Consider the following 20,707-nt stretch of genomic DNA (forward strand, 5'->3'; position numbering starts at 1 on the left):
AAACCCTTCACTTTTCCTTCTCCTCCACACAAGCCCTAAACCTTAGCCTTTCATATTCTCTGAGAGCTTCCCCTTACTGCCGCTGCGTCTCGCCTGCCTCCGCTTCCATTCTTAAAGCCACAGCCAAGTTCGAGAGGCCCTGCCCTCGCAACCTGTATTTGGTAAGTCCTCCCACCCTTTCTTCAAGCTCTTGTACTTGAGTTCTTCTACTTTTTCACCTTTTTATGCTTCGTGTTCTCCATGTTTATTTTTGTTTATTTTCGGGGCCATTAGAGTTTCATTTCCTTGCTTAGATCTCGCACACCCTAGGGCAAACAAGAACAGTAAGGAAGGATGGGGCTTTCATGCCCCCTGTTCCTCCTAGGTTCGAACGAGTTCTTCCTATTTCTGGGATGAACAGTTTGAATCTGGGTAGAACAGAGCAAAATGCTCGTTTAGATCCATAAATGACGCACCGGCCGAGCAAAAACTGGTTTGTGACTTCTCGTAGAGGTTGTAGCCGAGCCAAACTACCGATTAAAACTTGGTAATAGTACTGAACCGGGCGAAAACTTGAGCTCGTTACTTAAGCCTTGATCGGGTTAACTCGTCAAGTAGAAACGACCGAGCTATAACTTTAACCGAGCCAGCTTCGGAGAATTAGAACCGAACTAGGAAATCGACCAAGTAGAATACCCGAGGTAGGGGTCGAACCGACCAAACACCAATAATCCCTTCACTGAGCCAATTCCCATAGGGGCCGTGCAATTTATGCCGTGCTAACCCTTAGAATTATTTTTTAACAATGCAGAACAAATAGGACCGACCAAGCCAGTCCAGCATTAACTGGTGGAGCTCAGAGTCCGATCAGACCCACAAAAATTTTTAACCGAGATACACTTTATCAAATAAGACCGAGATAGATGGGGAAGTACCGCTATATGGTAAGCTCGCCCAGTGCGATGGCCGAATTTCGCAGGGATTACAACATCCCAGATGACGTCATCCTAAAGCTCGCCAAAAAGGGAGACACCCCTTGGGGAGATCTAGACCGGTGTCCCTTTACGGTCGTGTCAATAGTAGAGGGAGGGCTCCGCTTCTCGGTCCAGCCTTTGATCTGTGAGTTTTTGAGGCAGACAAGGATTTGCCCGACCCAAGTTTCAAATAACACTTATAAAATAATAAACGGGGTCGCCGAACTGAACCGGATGCTCGGGCTCAATCTCGGTCTGGCTGAAATTTTTCATCAATATAGCCTTAGTAGGAATAAGAGCGGGTTCTGCTGGTACCTCAAAGTGAAGAAGGGCCGAGAAAAATTAATAGAGGGTAACCCGGACAAGGAGACAAACGACGACGACTTCCTGTGGGTGTCCGGTCGCTATGAAGACACCGAGGCACCCATTCCAGGATGGTATATTAGAAAGGATTTTGGTAGTGCGGGTGAGTTGCTCGGCTGACCGCGCTATTTTCTTTATGTAGCAATTATTTTTCGTGCCAATCTAACACTCGTCTTCTTTTGCAGATAAGCACCTAGCAGCAGACTACTACCGGGCCAACCAAGAGGCCATCAAAGTCCTGCTGTGCCATCCTGCCGAAGAGAGGGAAGCTTCGAAATTGCTCGGCTTCGATCAGACCTACCATTACACCGCACCACGCAGGAGCCGGGTTACCGATTTTCTGCGCGCGCCAACTCTGGAACCGGATCCAAACCTTCCACCAATCAGGCTTATTCCACTAACCGCCGAGCAAGAAATGGCGAAAATCAGGGCCATCAAGTCCTTGATCACCGGGGAAGAAGACGAGCCCCAGAACGTAGAGGCAACCGGTGGGACATCCTTCGCACCCGCCGTGCAGAGAGATGGGGCAATGCTGGCATTTGCCAGCGAGCAGCCAGCTGGTCAGTCCAAGAAGCGGCCGAGGAACGAGAAAACCGGGCCGCGTCTGGCGGATGAAGACTCCACCGATCACATCTCTACCGAGCTCAGGGACCAGACCGAGCAACCACGGGCCAGCAAATCCAAGGGCCCAGCCCCCCCGGTCTGGGCACCCGAGTTCAAATACCAGGGCCGAGCAATTTCTGCTGAAGACTCTGTGTATGCGGACAAGGACTACTCGCTTGGTTTCAATTTGACCAAGGGGTTTATCTTGCCCGCCGACATGAAAAAACATGATGAGCTGTCTGACGTCAAGGTCCTCCGCTCAGCGGCGAAATTCATAGTGCTAGTAAGTTCTCCATTTTTTACGTCAAACTGTTTGCTCGGTTTTTTGCGCGGTTTTTCGAATACTAACGATCTTTCACTTGTTTTCAGGCCGCGCAAAAGAACTACTTGGCCCACGACCGGATGATCAAAGTCCGGCAGAGCCTGCGGGATGTCATAGCCAAGAATAAGGCTCAAAAGAAGGAGATAGCGAAGCTCAAAGCAGCGCAGGAAGCAGTCGAGGTCAAGCGAGATATCCTGAGCCAGAAGGTTGACTGAGCTAACGAGGATAAGCTTCGAGCCGTGAAGTCGACGAAGGCTCGGTATCTCGCCGAGCTGAGAAAACTGCGTGATGCGCACAAAGTCGAGAGGGACAAGGCCGTAGATGACGCAGAAGACCGGGGATATGCACAGGGCGAGAAGACCTACGAACGGCAGGTCCAAGCGACCAAGGACATCTTTTTCCAGTGCGGCTAGAAGGCTGCCGTGGAGAAAGTCGGTCTTGGTTAGGATTCTGACATGTTCATCAATCCACCTGCTGCCTACATCCCGGTCTACATGCAGGCGTACTCCAAGGCCACCCAAAACCGGCTCATCACGGATGCAAGGAAAGAGGCCGAGGAAGAAGCCGCCGCCGCGAAACTAGCCGAACAAAATCCTCCCGAAGCATCTCCAGGTGCAGAGGAAGAGGCTGATCGAGATGTTGTCGTGGTGGAAAGAACTGACGATGACGCCGAGGAAATCCTGTCGGAGCAAAACGTGGAAGAGGCTGAGCAAACAGTGCAAGTCTCCGAGCAAACTGTCGACACAGATTTGGATTGATCCCTTTTTTTTTTTTTTTTATGTAACCGGGCTATGTTCCCCCCGTTTTGTACTTAAATTTCCATTATCAATGAAGACTTTCTACTTATTGCTCGCTCATCTTCTATTTCTGTTCGGTTTGCATCTTCGTGGATTCCTTGATTTAATTTTTGACAATTCACAACTCCCAGGTCGGCTGCGCTGTACAGCATGCCGAGCTAAAGTCACCTCAAACGTTCTCTAATCAGAGCTAGTAGTTTGGTTCAATGAACTTTAAAATGAACTGACGTTTTAACTATTCCGAGCGAAATCTGCTCGGCCTTAATTAGTTTGTAAATTTCATGCAATTTCGACCTGGCCGAGCAAATTCAGTTCGTCTTTTAAGTTGAGCAGGCCGCCAACATTTCTTTTAGGCCGAGCAATTTCAGCTCGGCTTCTTATCGATCGGACAAAATTCCAACATTCCGAATTCTGCCAAGCAAACTCCGCTCATTTTCCATATTGGGCAAGACGCCAATATATCCACTGGGCCGAGCAAAATCAGCTCGGTCCTTACACTGGGCAAAACACCAATGCTTCAGTTGAGTTGGTGATGACGCCAACATTCCAACCGGGCGAGCTAAACCATCTCGGCCCTATTGCGAATGGATCCTTACGCCAATTGCATCGTTTGACAATGCAAACTGTTTGTGTTGTTCACGTTCATTCCGGTGAGGGGGAATCAGGCCGGTCTCCTGCCCCTGGTGTTCATAATTGCCTTGCGTCCTTGCGAGTCCATTGTACAAAGAGGTAATTCCAAACAACAAGAGGGCTATTTTTCATTACAAAAGCATTGTTATCCTTTACACTAAGTGCCAAAGGGCTAAAGGTCTAAAAAAGCTAAAAAAACACAAGCAAATTACATCATAAAAGTAAAAGACCTTAAGGTTGGCCGTATTCCATGGTCTAGGGACAACCTTGCCATTTATATCTTCCAGGTGGTATGTCCCTTTACCGGCAAGACCAATCACTTTGTATGGTCCTTCCCAATTTGCACCGAGCTTTCCCTCACCAGGGACCACTGTGTTGCCAAGCACCTTTCTTAATACCCAGTCCCCAATCTTGAACATCCTGGGGTGCATAGCCTTGTTATACTTTTTGGAGAGTTCTTGTTGGTAAGCTGCTACGTGGATCAATGCTCGCTCCCTCCTTTCTTCAGCAAGGTCCAACTCCAATGCCAACGTTTCACTATTCAGATCTGGCTGGAAACCTTCAGAGTGGATGGTTGGCATGCCAATTTCCAACGGGATGACGGCCTCCATGCCGTAGGCCAAAGCAAAAGGTGTTTCTCCGGTTGACCGCCTTAAGGTAGTGCGGTATGCCCAGAGCACATTAGGGAGTTCTTCAGCCCATTTGCCCTTAGCCTTCTCAAGCCGCTTCTTCAGCCCGTCCAGGATGGTCTTGTTTGAAGCCTCTGCTTGACCATTTGACTGGGGATAGGCTGGCGTCGAATTGTAGAACTCGATCTTCAACTCCTCGCAAAATCCGCGAAAGAGTTTACCATCGAATTGAGCGCCATTATCCGAGATGAGGGCCTTGGGCATGCCGAAACGGGTGATCACGTTTTGCCATACAAACTTCTTCACGTCCTTTTCCCTTATGGTCGCTAGTGGCTCGGCCTCAACCCACTTGGTGAAATAGTCGGTGGCGGCGATGAAGAACTTACGGTTTCCCGGTGCAGCTGGGAGTGGCCCAACAATGTCCAACCCCCAAAGCGTGAACGGCCAAGGACTTGTGAGGGGGAGCAAATCTCTAGCCGGCTGGTGGATCTGGTCGGCGAACTTCTGACACTTCTCGCACCTGCGCACATATTTTTGCGCATCTGCCTGCATGCGCGGCCACCAATAACCGTGAGAGATTGCCCGGTAAGCCAAGGATCTGCCCCCAGTATGGCTGCCACAGACGCCTTCATGTATCTCATAGAGGAAAGCCTCCACCTTGGTGGGGTGGACACATTTCAAATACGGGCCGGTGAAAGACTTCTTGTACAAGGCCCTGGACGGGGAGAGCCAAAACCGCTCTGAGTTTGCCCGGATCTTGTGTGCTGCCTTCTTGTCTTCCGGTAGAATTCTATCCTTCAGGAAGGCTATGATAGGATCCATCCAAGAAGGGCCCAAGTCGGCGCAGAGTACCTCGGCTGATTCTGGTTCCTCAATGCTTGGCCGGGGTAGAAACTCTATCATCAAGGGGTTAGGAAAAGTTGTCTGGGCAGAAGCCAGTCCGGCCAATTCATCAGCCGCGCCGTTGTCCTCGCGGTCGATTTGTTCCAACCTTATTGCGGTGAACTTCTTGATCTCTGCCCGTACCAACGCCTGATACTTGGCCATTCTTTCATCCTTTGCTTCACACTCCCCTGAGACCTGATTGACCACCAACTTAGAATCACTAAATACCATAAGGGCTGTGGCTTTCATTCTCAGCGCGCTTCTCAGTCCGGCAAGGAGAGCTTCATACTCAGCCTCGTTGTTGGATGCTAGGAAGCCGAGTGTAATTGCCTGTTCGATGATCAGCCCGTCTAGCGAGTTCAGCACGATGCCTAGCCCGGCCCCATGTCTGTTAGACGCCCCATCAACGAAGAGCTTCCACATTTCGCCAATAAATAGCCTCCAGCAATCAGAGGGGTTCTGGGAGCTTCTCATTTCCAAGTCTCTGATCGATTCATTCTGGTCTCTTTCCTTGTCTTGGTTGGGTTCATCGTTGTCGGACTTTGTTAGTCCGGTCATGCTTGTCCCTTTTCCTACTTGCGAACCAATACTCGCTTCTGCTGCCAAAATCATGGGTTGTGCTAAATCCGCACCAACCAAATCAAATGGGCATACTGGATGCATCCCAGGGGCAAATTCTGCCACAAAATCGGCAAGTGCTTGAGCCTTGATTGCGGTGCGCGGTCGGAACTTGATGTCGTATTGTCCTAATTCCACGACCCATTTCAAAATTCTTCCAGTGAAGTCTGCCTTTTCAAAAAGCACTTTAAGCGGGAACTCGGTTAACACAACTATCGTGTGGGCATGAAAATAGTGTGCCAGTTTTCTTGACGCCATCATTAGGGCCAACGCCAATTTTTCCAAGGGAAGATACCTCGTTTCGGCTGGGAGAAGAGTCTTGCTTACATAAAAGATCGGCAAGTGTTGGATGCCTTCAGCACGCACCAATACCGCGCTGACTGCATGTTGAGAGACAGCCAAATAGAGGTACAACTCTTCGCCTAGCTGAGGCATGACCAAAATAGGGGCCGAAGAGAGATATGCTTTCAGGTCTACTAGTGCGTGGTCGCACTCGTCATCCCAGAAGAACTTGGACTTCAGAGTTTTAAAGAAGGGCCTGCAACGATCAGAAGACCGGCTGATAAATCTGTTCAACGCGGCTGCCATCCCGGCAAGATGTTGCACGTCCTTCGTGGAGTTGGGACGCTCTAGGTCTTGTATGGCCTTGATCTATGATGGGTCAGCTTCAATCCCTCGATTTGTGACCAGAAAACCCAAAAACTTTTCGGTGCCAACTCCAAAGGCGCACTTTGTGGCGTTCAAGCGAAGCTTGTGGAGCTTAAGTATGGCGAACATCTCTGCAAGGTCGGCGAGGTGTTGAGACTTCTCCTTACTCTTCACAACCATGTCATCGATATAGGCCTCCATTGTTCGGCCCAGAAGAGGAGCGAACATCTTCGTTACCATCCTCTGAAAAGTTGCCCCGGCGTTCTTTAGTCCAAACGGCATGACTTTGTAGCAATATAAGCCTCTGGGGGTTGTGAACGATGTGATCTCTCTATCCGGCTTATACATGGCTATCTGGCGGTAGCCGCGATATGCGTCCAGGAAGCTAAATCTCTGATGGCCAGCGGTTAAGTCCACCAGCTGGTCAATTCGTGGGAAGGGAAAGCTATCCTTGGGGCAAGCTCGGTTGACAGTCTTGTAATCAACGCAGACTCGCCACTTGCCGTTCTTCTTCGGGACAACCACCGTGTTGGATATCCACCGGGGGTACTGCACCTCCTCTATGGCACCAGCTTCCAACAATTTTTTCACTTCTTCGCGACCACTTCAGCATGGTGCAAGGCTGAGCGGCGCATCCTTTGAATGACTGGCCGTGCATTAGGGAAGACATTCAACTGATGACAAATGAAGCTCAGGTCGATGCCGGGCATGTCGTAAGGCGTCCAGGAAAAGGCCTCCAAATTGGAAACCAAGAAGTTTACATAATCCATCCACTCGGCGCTAGACAAGGATGATCCCAAGAGGAAGAACTTAGTGGGATCGTTCTCGTCAATTCGCACTTCTACCAAATCTTTGACCGACTTTTCCTCGGCCTTTCTTCCTACGTCTTCAAGGACTTCTTTACCCTCGGGCCCTTCAATCATTTGGACGAACCCTTTACCCGCTCGACTGCCATTTACCACAACGAAGCATTGTTTCGCCATCACCTAGTCCCCCCACACTTCCTCTATTTGTCCGCTCGGTGCCGGAAAGCGCATGACTTGGTGGAAGGTCGAAGCAACTGCTTGCATGGCGTGCAGCCAACCCCTCCCTAAGATCAAGTTGTAAGTTGATGGAACTTTAAGCACCCAGAATTCTACTTGCTTTACGACCAATCCCGCTTTGACCGGCAAAATAATCTTTCCGATTGGCCATTCTGGCTGTAAGTTGAAGCCGACCAAAGGGGACGTTGCGGGGGCCAAGTCCTTGTCTTCCAACTTCATTTGTTTAAACGCGTCATAATACATAATTTCTACCAAACTCCCCTGGTCGATCAAGATTCTCTTGATGTCAAAGTCCTTGACGCGAAGAGTGACTACTAAGGCATCATTGTGAGGCATCTGAACTCTTTCCAAGTCCTTGGTTGAGAATGAAGGATGTCCCTTTCTTCGGTCTTTCCTTTCTTCACAGCAGGCTGAACAGAGAGCACTTCCCTCATGTGCTCGGCCTTCTTGATCATCCCCCTCAGCTCGCAAACCCTAGCCGGTTCAATGATTCCGTGGATGACGTTGATTACACCTTGCGGGGGCGCTTCTAGGGCAACCAGGCCATTTGGCTCAACTTGGTCTGCTGGCGTGGCCTTGATGCCCCCATCTATGTATTTGTCAAGATGCCCTGCCGCCACCAATTCTTCTAAGTGTTGTTTGAGCGGCAAGCAGTCCTCTGTGCGGTGCCCCCGTTCTTCATGAAAGGTGCAGCGATATTTTGAATTGAAGCCCCTCGGCGCGCTCCCCAACTTGGCCGGCCAACGGACAAAGGGTTCACCTCGAATCTCGCTCAAAATGCGGTAGATAGGGATTTTAAATACTGTGGTGATCCCAGTCCGTGCCTTCAATTTTCTTTTGGCATCCTCCGCCGCATCACGGGGAGGGTCAGCCCGGTCGTTTCGGCGGCCCTTGTTTCTGTCATCACGGTTTGGACCATAGCGCTGGTCTTTCGACCGGTTGTTTGGACGGTTATCCTCCTACCCAACCGAGTGAACTTTCCCCGCAACCCTCCTGTCCGCCGCGACCGGATTAACCTTCTCGGTCGCAGAGGCGGCATCATCCTCCACACGAATGTGCTCATTGATCCGCTGCATCAATGACTCCATGGTTGTAGGTTGATGCATCGTGAGTGAATCTCGCAGCCTATGTCCGACTGGGAGACCCCGTTTGTACTGAGTGATTGCCAGATTGGTGGGGCAGTCAAGGATCTCATTGTATGTTTCCCAATATTTCGCATTGTATGCCTTCAACGAACATCCAAACTCCATCTTGACGCCCAGGAGATGGTCAACCTCCTTCGGCGTTCGTGTGTTGGTCTTGAATCTAGTGACGAAGGCTTCCGCTAGTTGCTGCCACCCCTCAATACTCCCCTCCAGGAGCCTTTCGAACCACTTCAAACCCAGCTCTCCCAAGCTTGCTGGGAATATGAGGCACATCAAGGCGTCATTCCGCCGGTGTCCAGCCATTACTTGCCGGTAATGGCTCACATGCATGTATGAATCCGTCTTGCCGTCGTACAAAGTGAACTTTGGCTGGTGGAATCCGGCGGGGAGCGGCGTACTCTCAATCTCTGGAGACAGTGGTGTGGCTGTAAGTCGCGCCAGTTCTTTGTCCACCAGTGCAGGGGCCATCACTTTGGGGGCTGGCATCGCCACTTCCTCACTGTAACGAGCTGGAACGCTTAACCTCTGGAATGCCGGCACTCTCCTAGCCTCCCGACGGCGCGCCCTCTCCTCCAATACATCCCTCAAGTCCCTGGAACATGTGGAGAAAGAGGATCCGGACGTCGGTGTCGGGTGTGAGGGGCGGTAGGTGTTGTCGCGAGAGAGGGACCTGTCCTCCCCTTGGTTGGAACCTCCAACCCCATAGTTCCTAGTGATGGAGAGAGAAGGAGTCCTTCCCTGGCGGCGACTGCTACAACGAGAGGACGGGGTGCACTCACTGAGGTTGCCCTCTCCAGCAACACCCTTCCCTTTAATCTGGCGTTTCAGCAGCTCCATCTCCGCCGCCATCTTGCGAATGACGGCGTCTTGGTCCTTGAGTTTGTGCTCCAGGCGCTGCGCATGGGACTCCCCCCGGCGTCTGCGGCCCCCAGGACTCTGCGAGCGATCAGCACTCCTTCCGCATTTGTCTCGCGCACTTCGCGAAGGAGTCTCTAGGCCCGCCATGGCTGGGATATTCAGAGGACCTTCTCTCAAGAGGACGTACTCAGGTGTGACGCCATCGACGACGGACAGTGGGGCTTCGCCGTTGTTAGCCATGGAAATGGTCGAAGAAGCTCTGAGAACAAGGGTTGAGTATCAAAAAACTTCCCACAGACGGCGCCAATTGTACGGGGGCGAAATATCCTCTGCTTTCCGTACTCCTTGTACTCTGAGCTTCTCTTGACGGCGTCTACCTGGCAACACAGAAACGGTGAGCTGCCCGGCGGTGGTGTGCCGGATAGACCCTCCGACGATCAAGTCAGTTCACTTGAGGAAGAGGAAGAAGATTGAGAGAGAGAGTGTGTTCTCTTTTTGGGAAGAAGTTGCATACCTCCAACGTTCGCCCTCCTCCCTATTTCAAGGCTGGCCATGCAGCCTCAAGATTATGCGCGCACTACCTCTGCTGTCCTTCCCAAGACAGGTGGCAGTACTCGCCTCTCACCACCTTACGCGTGTAAAGGCTTAGTCCTCCCAACAGTACACGCAGAACTGCCTAACAGTATTGAAGCACATGTGGAGCAGATGTCCCTTCCTTCGTGCCATTGGCCCAGGTGGCACACCTGACCGCAGTACCACGACCGGCCTATTTCCCAAGAAGGACTATTGCTACAGGCGCTCAACCGCGCTATGCCCCACCGGACTGCCCCTTGGCAAGGGGGCGGCGGGGGGACGCCCATGGACCGGGCTGGAGTTTACCGGTTCGTCGTGGCATACCGGTCGCGAGGCATGCCGGCCCCCGTCCGTTCTACCTTCATCCGAGGTTATATTGAATCTTCCCATCTCGGCTCACCGGTCAAAGACGCGTCATCCCTCCCTTGTCCACAGTTTAGCCCGAGCTATCCGTAGCTCGGTCTCGCCTCTTAGCCGTGCGCACCGCCGAATATTTGCTAGTCGCAGCTCGGCCAGGCTTGGTTTCCGCCCGGTCAGCCGATCCTCGAGACCGAGCAAAACAGACCCGTCCAATCCCTGCTCGGCCGTACTAACGGCGCAAATCTCCCCTCTCAATAATGAAGAATCTTCTTTGCCGCATTGAGATGTGATTGATCTGGTGCTTCCATGTATCTACTAATCAGCCCAACTCCAAAAAGTATGTATGATCTAGTGCAAGTAAGGTACCGGAGACTCCCAACCAAACTTTTAAAGTAGGTTGGATCAATATTGCCACCATTGGTGCTCTTCCTTAGCTCTAACCAATCTCTACCGGAGTGTTTACCGGATTACAAGACTCAATCCCAAATCTTTTGAGTAGCTCCTTTGCATAGCCACTTTGAGAAATGAAAATTCCATCTTTCCTTTGCACAACTTCAATGCCAAGAAAATGAGACATCAAATCAACATCTGTCATTTCAAACCCCTAAATCATACTCATCTTGAATTCCTTGAATATCTAAGGATTGTTTCCCGTGAAAATCAAATCATCAACATAAAGGCCCACAAGTAATACATTTCCATTGGCATCCGTCTTCATATACAAAGCATGCTCATAAAGACATTTTTCAAATCCCTTCTCATAAAAATACTTGTCAATTCTAGCATTCCATACGCGTGGTGCTTGTTTTAACCCATAAAGGGCTTTTTTCAACTTATACACCTTATCTTCATGCCCAACTTTGACATACCCAAGGGTTGTTCAACATAAATTTCTTCTTCAAGAAAGCCAATTAAAAACGCTGATTTCACATCAAGTTGATAAATACTCTATTTATGATAGAAGGCAAGAGAAATCATCAATCGAATAATTTCTAAACGAGCCACAAGAGCAAATATTTCACCATAATCAATTCCGGGTCTTTGCTTGTAGCCTTTGGCAACCAATCTTGCCTTGCATCTTTGCACTTCACCACTTGCATTCCTCTTTGTTTTATAGACCCATTTCACACCAATTGCTTTGTGGCCTTGTGGTAAGCTAATGAGCACCCATGTGTCATTTTTCTCAATTGCCTTGATTTCTTCATTCATAGTTTTCTTCTATTTCTCTTCTTGGATGGCTTCTTCATAGCTAAGTGGATCACAATCTATGAAAAAACAAAACAAGTTCAAGTGTCTTCATCAATTTCAGCAACTTCATAAATCTCTCGTAAGCTTCCTGTCTTCCTTGGCCTTTCACTTAAACTAGCCTCCAATGATGATGATGATGGTGATGGGGAAACACCTCTATAAGATGAGGGGACCCATGTGGAGGAGTTTGTGGCTCTCTTTCAACTTCATTTGGATTTTCAACCTCTTCTTCTTCAAGCATAAGTTCAATATCCTTAAGGGCTTCTTTTTGCTTCCAATCCCACATTTCCTCTTCTTCAAAGATGACATCTCTACTCATGATCACTTTCTTAGTGATAAGGTTATACAACTTGTACCCTATTGTTCTATCACCATAGCCAAGAAAAAAACATTTTTCACCTTTGTCATCAAGTTTTGTTCTTCTAGCTTCCGGAATTTTAGCATAGGCAATGCACCCAAATACTCTTAGATGAGCAACACTTGGCTTAAATAAACTCCAAGCCTCTTCCGGTGTCTTCAAGTTAACACTTTTTGTTGGACATCTATTCAACAAGTAAACAACACATACAACGGCTTCAACCCAAAACTCTCTAGGCACACATTTCCCTTTCAACATGCTATATCCAAGCTTGTTTTATTCTTCCTCTCAGTAACTCTATTCAATTGTGGTGTATATGATGGTGTTACTTGATGCATAATTCCATGCTCTTTGCAATAATTTTCAAAAGCATCGGATGTATACTCACCGCCTTGGTCAAATCTCAACACCTTGATGTAGTAGCCACTTTGCTTCTCAACTAGTGTCTTGAACTCCTTGAAAACATCAAACACCTCGAACTTCCTCTTTAGAAAGTATACCCATGTCTTTCGGCTATAGTCATCAATAAAAGTGAGGAAGTACATATTCTTTCCATTTGACATAGGCTTCAAAGGTCTACATACATCGGTCTGCAAAAGCTCCAAGGGCTTTGATGCTATCCACCTCACTTGTTTTGCAAAGCTCGATCTATGATGCTTACTAAGAATACACCCTTCACAAACTTCATTCGGATGATCAATATTTGGCAAACCTCTCACCATGTTCTTACTTGATAAAAGCTTCAAGCCACCAAAGTTGAGATGTCCAAACCTCAAGTTCTATAACCAAGCCTTGTCTTTGACAATAGCATTCAAGCATTTTATAGCATCATGTTGAATATTCAAAGAAAACATTCTATTCTTGGACATTTTCACATTAGCAATCAAATTACCATAAGCATCTTTAATAGTAAGGTAAAGACTTTTCAAGCTATTATCATAATCCTTCTCTAAAAGTAGGCCCAAACTCAAAATATTATTCTTTATATTCGAAACATAATAAACATTAGAAATAAAATCATGATTTTCATTCTTGAGTTTGATTAGAATTTTACCTTTGCCTTTCACCGGAATTTTGGAGGAGTCACCAAATGTAACATGGCCTTGCACTGCTTCATCAAGTTCAACAAACATATGCTTCTTGCCACACATATGATTGCTAGCCCCGGTATCAAGAAACCACACATTGTTTTGATCATTTTCAGACCCATTATAAGCTAACAACAAAGTAGGCCCCACTTCATTGCTCTCTTTTTCAACATAGTTCACTTGCTCACCAACTTTATTGCTTTGATCATTGCTTTGATCATTTTCAGACCGATTATAAGCTAGCAACAAAGTAGGCCCCATTTCATTGCTCTCTTTTTCAACATAGTTCATTTGCTCACCAACTTTATTGCTTGACTTTGCTCTACATTCATAGCTATAGTGCCCAAAGTTATGACAATTGTAGCATTCTACATTTCTCTTGTCATAGCCATGCCTATTGAATGAACGGTTGTAATTTCCTCCTCCTCTTTCTCTTCCTTTTCCTATTGGAGCATATGAATTTTGGCCTCTTCCACCTCCAATAGTGTTTCTTCCACCTCTACATCTACTTCCACGACCTTTACCATGGCTCTCATAGCCTCTTCCGCGATTTCCATAACCTCTACCACGACCGTCATAGCCTCTTCCGCTTCCTCTTTGGGATGTGCCCTGCTCCTTTTCTTCCTTGAAAGAAAGCTTGGATTGGAGAGCTTGCTTAAGGGAACTAGAGCCTTTTTTGTTTATCTTTTGCTTATGTATTTCAAGTGTGGCCATCAATTGATCAACTGTCATGGTATTAAGATCCTTCTATTCTTCAATGGCAACAACTACATGCTCAAATTTGGAACTTAGTGACCATAGAACCTTCTCTATCACACGCACACCATCAAGATTTTCACCATACCCAAAGTTCGGATGTACACAACCCTTAAAACTGAAACGGACTCATTCTCATTTATATTTAACGACTCAAACTCAACCCTTAAAACTTGAAGCTGCACTCGTACCGTTTTATCAATGCCTTTATGTGAATTCCTAAGAATTTCCCAAGCTTCTTTAGAAGTTGTGGCGGAGGAGAGCTTCTCAAAAGTTGACTCGTCAATGCACTGGTAGAGTAGAAAAAATGCTTTCTTGCCTCTTTTTCTACAACCTTTTAGTGCATTCTTCTGATTTTCTAACAATTTGTCTGCATCTTCTTATGAGTTGGGTTCTTCATACCCTTTTTTCAATTAAATCCCACAAATCTTGAGAGGCCAACGATACTCTCATTTGGATACTCTATTTCTCATAATTGTCTTTGCCCAATCTAGGAAATTGGGATTGAAAGAAATTGATAGTAAAATCCATCACAACTTAAGCAACAACAAATATCAATACAAGCCCTAATTTCACCACAGTATTCAAGCAACACACCCAAGGCTCGGATACTAGAATTTGTTGGGAAAATTTGGGAACTAATTACATGCACAATATCATTAAAAAAAACAACCACGAATGGACTAAAAACAGAGCACAAACATAGCTATCAACAATCTGAATTTTTTGCACAGATTTTTAGCTTCAAGCAAACAACTTTCAACACAAATAATCAGAAAAACAAAAGCATAAGTAAACACTTTTATGGGCATCAAAAATCTATGCTTTTTCACTAAAAATCAGCTTTACAAAGCTTTCTCCTCCACCTTATACATAGCAACACACACACACACACACACAACAACAACAACAACAACAACAAAAAACTTCTCTTTTCTCATGTTTTTCTCCTCTTTCTGAGTGTGTTTGTCTCTGTTTTTTTTTTTTTTAATTTAAAAACTAAAATGTTCTAGAAGCACATTTTACTTACAAATAAAAGTATAAAAATTTTACAAAAAGGCCCAATACACATGTAACCAAACACCCCAAAATGGATTTACAATACACTGTTAAGTAATTCTCTTTTAAAAAAAATGTTATAACCACAAGGTCAAATATATTTAGTATGCTTCTTCACTCTCCATGATTAAATGTTATAAACAGATTGAAAGTTCCCTAGCTTCAAGGGATAAGAATAAAAAGAAAATATAAAGTTCACAAGTTGATGAGATAGAAAGTTTCTTGAAATATAATAAGAGAAATGAAAAAATGAGAGATTTTCTTTGTATCGTTCTTTGCGTATCAAACTTATCTATAGTTGTCGTTTTTGAATTTTGTTATTAGAATATTAAATATATTAATTTAAATTTTTTAAAAATATATACAATTTTTTACAATAAATTATTTTCTAAGAATATATAATTATTTTGAAAACACTCTGGGTGCGTTTGTTTAGATAGACTAGATAAAGGAGGATTAAAATCTATCGAATTGTTAGTCCTAGGATACATTTGTCCCCGGACTATTTGGTTGGACTAGATTGGACTATTCTATTAAATCCTATGTTTGTTTAGGATATTATGGAGAAGGATAAATGCATCATTTTCAATTATTTACTAAGTAATAGTAATATTAAACATATTTTTGATATCTTAATTATTTTTAGCTAGATTAAATAAAAATTTATTTTATTTTATTTTTTACACAATTAAATAAATTTATTTTAAAAAAAATTAAATATCAATAAAATAGAGCAAATTGTCAACGCCCCCTCGAGATTTGATTAAAATACGGATTCCTCCTTAGATTTGGAAAATTGCAAATTACCTCCTAAGGTTTATATTTGCATAACAAATGAGGGGACAATTTGTTATGCAAATATAAACTTCAGTGGACAATTTGTTATGTAAATATAAATCTCAGGGGACGAGATGTAATTTCTCAAACTCAGGCGAATCTGTATTTTAGTCAAATCTCGAGGGATATTGATAATTTGCCCATAAAAATATTTTTTTTTTTAATTTTAAATAAATTTATTTAAAAAATAATAATAATTAAATAATGAAATTAAATAAAACATCTATTAAAATTTAAATAATAAAATTAAATAAAATATAAATAAAATTTTAAAATAAAATATCTATAAAAAATTATTTTAAAAAATTAAATAAATAAAACATCAATAAAAATTACATAAAATTATTTTATTTTTAAATTGAGACATTTAAATTTTATTAAATTTTACTCAATATAATACATAATTGTATAATAGAGGATCAAAATGATCATTAATCCCATATCCCCTACCCATAAGATACAATAATCTAACATATTTGAACTAATAGTCCATAAAGATTAAGGGGTAGTTTGACATCCCCTAAATAATTTATCTTTTTATCTTTTTTTCATCACATTACCTCTCTATTTTTCTGCACATCTTTTTATAAAAAGATAAAAAATCCCAAACAATCCCTAATAATCCGGACCAATAATTTTAAATCAAACAGCAAACTATTAATCTTGAGTGACTATTAATCCATTCAAATGCCTCAATCCCTCTCAAAATAAACACCACTTCTCAGTCAACAAAATTCATGTTTTATTTTGTTTATAAAACAAAATCATGGCGATGAGCTAGTTTTTTCTCGCATCCAAACAGAGTACTGAAATCTGCGTCCCAGAAGATTACCTTGGAGTTTCCTATCGCCAACCATGGCGACACGTTCGCTGTTTCACAATCTCAGACGGTAAGCAGCAAATCTTCCTTCACTTTCTCTCTCTTCGCATATATGTATATGATGTATAGGCACAAGAATTTCTCATCACTGAGACGAAAATGCAGCATCAACACTTCACACACCGCAAGCTGGTGGATGCACATCTCGTATCGCGCCTCGCCGATTGATTTCGCCGGTGAATCTGCTCCGTCGAGCGAAAAGGGCCACCGCAACGACGACCTCAAGAATAGGGTTTTAGGGCTTGTATTCCCACGACGGAGCGCAACGATTGTGCTTCAGAATTGGGTCGATGAAGGCCACAAGGTTTCGATTTTCGAGCTTCGTCGCATCTCCACACAACTCATGAAATTCCAGCGTTATAAGCACGCTCTCGAGGTTTGATTTTCATTGTTTTTTTCTTTTTTTTCCCAACTTCGATTTGTGGATACAATACAATGTATTGCTATTGGCTATAACCCCCAACCCAGATGAAGTTAGGGTTTGATCCCAAGTTTCACACCAAGAAATTTTAATAGCTAAGCTAACCTTAACTGTTGATTTCTTGAATGGCTACTCTCTTATGAAAACAAAACAAAATTTGTTTTTTGGCAATGGCTTCATAGTATTCAATTGAATGCGTCATTGGTCATTGGTTGTGGTTCAATTTGCTAGGCTAACTTATTTGTTGGCTTTGAAATTTCAATTTATGAAATTAAAGTAAGCAGTAATATCAAATTAGTATCATAGAGTGATATGATTGTGAAAAAATATTAGGAAATGTTATTGAAAATGAGAAACTATGATTGAAAATGAAAAGAGATTTACCGATTTCCTGCAATTTGCTCATCAGATTATTAAGTTAATGCTGTACTTTGATGCTGTAAAATTGTTGCGGTCTAACTACTTCTAACTGGTATAAGACCATCTATTTCTATATTAACCCATTATGCACTAACTACCGAAATACTGTGAGCTAAAAACTTCTTGTTTTTAATCCCAGATCTTTTACTGCTCTCTGTTTCTCCTCCTACTCCTTTGTTTTGTTTTGTTTTTTTTTTTGTTTTTGCATTTTTCTGTTATTTTAGAGGGGGAGTTAAAAATTCAAGTTAGTCTGCCGATGCAGAACGGTGGTTTGAAAATCATGCCATTTGTATACAGATCTTTACATGGATGGAAGCTCGGAATGGCTATCGCATTTCACCTGCTGATCATGCAATCAGGTTGGAATTGATTATCAAAGTCCATGATTTAAGGGAAGGTGAAGAATATTTTGCAAGTTTACCTAACACGGCTTCACAGAAAGCAGCCAGCCTAACTCTTCTTCATTCTTATGTTAAAGAAAGGGCCACTGAGAAAGCTGAGGCTCTCATGGTAAAAATGAATAGCTTGGGGCTGACTGTGAGTCCTCATCCATTTAATGAGATGATGAAGCTTTATATGGCCACATCTCATTTTGTGAAAGTGCCATCTGTAATCCTTCAAATGAAGCAAAACAATATACCCCGAAATGTCCTCTCCTACAACCTTTGGATGGGTGCGTGTGGTGAGGTATCTGGGGTTGCATCAGCTGAGATGGTTTACAAAGAAATGGTGAACGACAAGGATGTGGAAGTAGGATGGAGCACTCTATCTACTTTGGCCAATATCTATCTAAAATCCGGATTTCATGACAAGGCCACTTTGGCCCTTCAATATGCAGAAAAAAAGCTATCCACTACTAACCGCCTTGGTTATTTCTTCCTCATTACACTCTATGCCTCTTTAAACAATAAAGATGGTGTTCTTCGGCTTTGGGATTCCTGTAAAGCAGTGAAAGGGAGAGTTACTTGTTCCAATTATATGTGTATCTTGTTATGTTTGGTAAAACTTGGTGATATAGAAAAAGCTGAGAAGATTTTCAAGGAATATGAATCAGGGTGTAGAAAATATGACATTAGAGTTTCCAATGTGCTTCTAGGTGCATACATGAGGAATGGATTAATGGAGAAAGCAGAGTCATTGCATCTTCGCACATTGGAGAGAGGTGGATGTCCGAATTACAAGACATGGGAGATACTCATGGAAGGATGGGTGACAAGCCAGGACATGGATAAAGCTGTAAATGCCATGAAAAAAGGCTTCGCTATGTTGAAACATTGTGACTGGAGGCCATCACCTGCCCTTGTGGTGGCCATTGCAGAGTTCTTTGAGAAGAGTGGAAATTTTGAAGATGCAAAGTGGTATCTCAAGGTTATTAGGCGATTGGGCCTTGCAAGTTTGCCAGTTTATAAATCATTGCTTAGAGTGCATGCATCCGCTCAACAGCCAGCTCAAGAAATTTTTGAAATGATGAAGAAAGATGAAATTGATATCGACGATGAGGCTTCAGCACTTCAAGTTTTGAAGGCATAAGCAACAACAATGCTATGGGGTCAGTGTTGGTGGCTTCTAAGAACATTTGAGACTTCAGTTTGCCTTGTTCTTGGTGTGGAAGGGTAGTGGCTAGTAAAACTACGGATAATGAGTACTATGTAGAAAGCATGCTTGTTTCAAGTAGTAAGTATTTGTTTTGACAAGAGCAACCTACCCTGATTGTTGATCATGCAGATGAGATGATGACAAATGGATTTCGCTTAGATCCGTTGCTTCCTTGCATATATGACGAGCAGCAAATACGATTTTCTGGTTTGTTTTATGAAAATTGCTCTCATCTTCTGAATTAGGGTTCAAAATGCAATATACATAGGAAACTTGCGGCTTTTTTTTTTGGATTGCAAGACCTTCTTCCCCATACAGTAGTGATCTGTCCATACTAGAGTTATATAATTGTGTTGAATACAAATATGCAATTTAGAGGATAATTGTGAACTCGTCTAATTTATTTATTTATTCTTTTTGTGCTTCTATTTTTTTTTTTTTTTCTTTCCTATTTGTGGAGTACATTTTATTTAAGTTAATACTATCCCACTAATCATGCATAAATATGCAGGTACTCAAAAGAATGCACATTCATAGCTGTAGTGTTGAAGCAGCTATTAACACCTTCATAATTTATCTCAAGGTGCCAATATTATTTAATAATGGAGACTTTTTAGGACATCTTCGAACCACAAATTGAGCAAATGAATATTCTCTTCATCTATCAGGTTTATCTCCACAATTGCTTCAATGATCCAAGCCCAGTATCCAACGGACCAGCGGTAATGTGCACAAAAACTAAAATTTCACTTTCAACGGATTTGCTACCTCAAACGCCACACTTTACAGGATCTTCAGATTCTTTTGCTGCTTTGTCCTTATCTTCTCCTACCCGTGGTGTGTAGCCATAGATCACTGGCATAACTGGAGAAGATCACAGGCATGGGCTGAGTAGGAAGCGAGGATTGCTTCAAGACTCAGATAAATGGGTGCAGGAGATGATTTTGGGGCTCCAGATTGTCTCATACATGTAATTTCTCTACTGTTTAAAGTAGATTTATCTTGTGCTCGTGGACATAGGAAGATTTGTGTGAAACCACATAAATTTTGTATTCTCTTTGGATTGTGGGTGTGACAGTGAATTTTTCTCTCGCACAATCACATAAAATTTCTGTACTGTTTTTCTTATTGGATTGTGCGTGTTATTGTGGATGAACTTCTGTCCATGTGCATGTAGAAGGCTGGAGGTGGATTACCTAGTAACAGTTAAGCTATCAAACAGAGATGGTAAAGGCTTGTTGTCATACCTGTCATCCAGAAATTTGGCCCAGAAACATGCCCTGATTACACAAGCTCTCCATCATCTTCATCACATAGAGAAATGCCGCAACAACTTAATCTTCCTTCATCAATCTTGAAAGCCAACTGAAGTTGCACACAACTTCAGTTTGTCAATGGTGACTGTCTTGGTCAACATATCTGCTGGATTCTTATTGCCTTGGATCTTCTCAAGAGACAAGGCTCCATCATCTATAAGTGAACGAATGAAATGGTATCGCAGCTGAATGTGTTTCGTCCTAAAATGAAAAGCCAGATTCTTTGCAAGATGAATAGCACTTTGACTGTCATTATGCAAAATACTCATCTCTTGCGTCTTACCCAACTCTGCCAGGAAAT

The 20,707-nt window shown here is 43.8% G+C and overlaps 2 protein-coding genes across 5 annotated transcripts; one reads left to right on the forward strand and one right to left on the reverse strand.

Moving 5' to 3' along the window:
- Positions 1 to 12,812: 12,812 nt before the first annotated feature.
- On the reverse strand, positions 12,813 to 13,853 carry LOC145822102 (uncharacterized). The gene has a single exon (XM_082918695.1). The coding sequence runs from the start codon at positions 13,851 to 13,853 to the stop codon at positions 12,813 to 12,815; it is 1,041 nt and encodes a 346-aa protein (XP_082774821.1).
- A 2,623-nt stretch (positions 13,854 to 16,476) lies between these two features.
- On the forward strand, positions 16,477 to 20,218 carry LOC114280232 (Tetratricopeptide repeat (TPR)-like superfamily protein). Of its 4 annotated transcripts, XR_003635490.2 has the most exons (6): positions 16,477 to 16,663; positions 16,759 to 17,029; positions 17,792 to 19,297; positions 19,602 to 19,673; positions 19,759 to 19,812; positions 19,936 to 20,218. XR_003635490.2 is itself a non-coding variant. In XM_028222579.2 (3 exons), the coding sequence occupies exons 1-3, from the start codon at positions 16,629 to 16,631 to the stop codon at positions 19,022 to 19,024; spliced, it is 1,539 nt and encodes a 512-aa protein (XP_028078380.2). In that variant the 5' UTR covers positions 16,477 to 16,628; the 3' UTR covers positions 19,025 to 19,516. The 4 variants fall into 4 exon arrangements, 1 of the variants encoding a protein (XP_028078380.2); XR_003635488.2 differs by having other exon boundaries at positions 19,759 to 20,218; XR_014365003.1 differs by having other exon boundaries at positions 17,792 to 19,168; positions 19,759 to 20,218.
- The last annotated feature ends 489 nt before the right edge of the window (positions 20,219 to 20,707 follow it).

This window comes from Camellia sinensis, chromosome 3, assembly GCF_055761805.1.
Source record: "Camellia sinensis isolate YWXY chromosome 3, ASM5576180v1, whole genome shotgun sequence".
Taxonomy (NCBI): domain Eukaryota; kingdom Viridiplantae; phylum Streptophyta; class Magnoliopsida; order Ericales; family Theaceae; genus Camellia; species Camellia sinensis.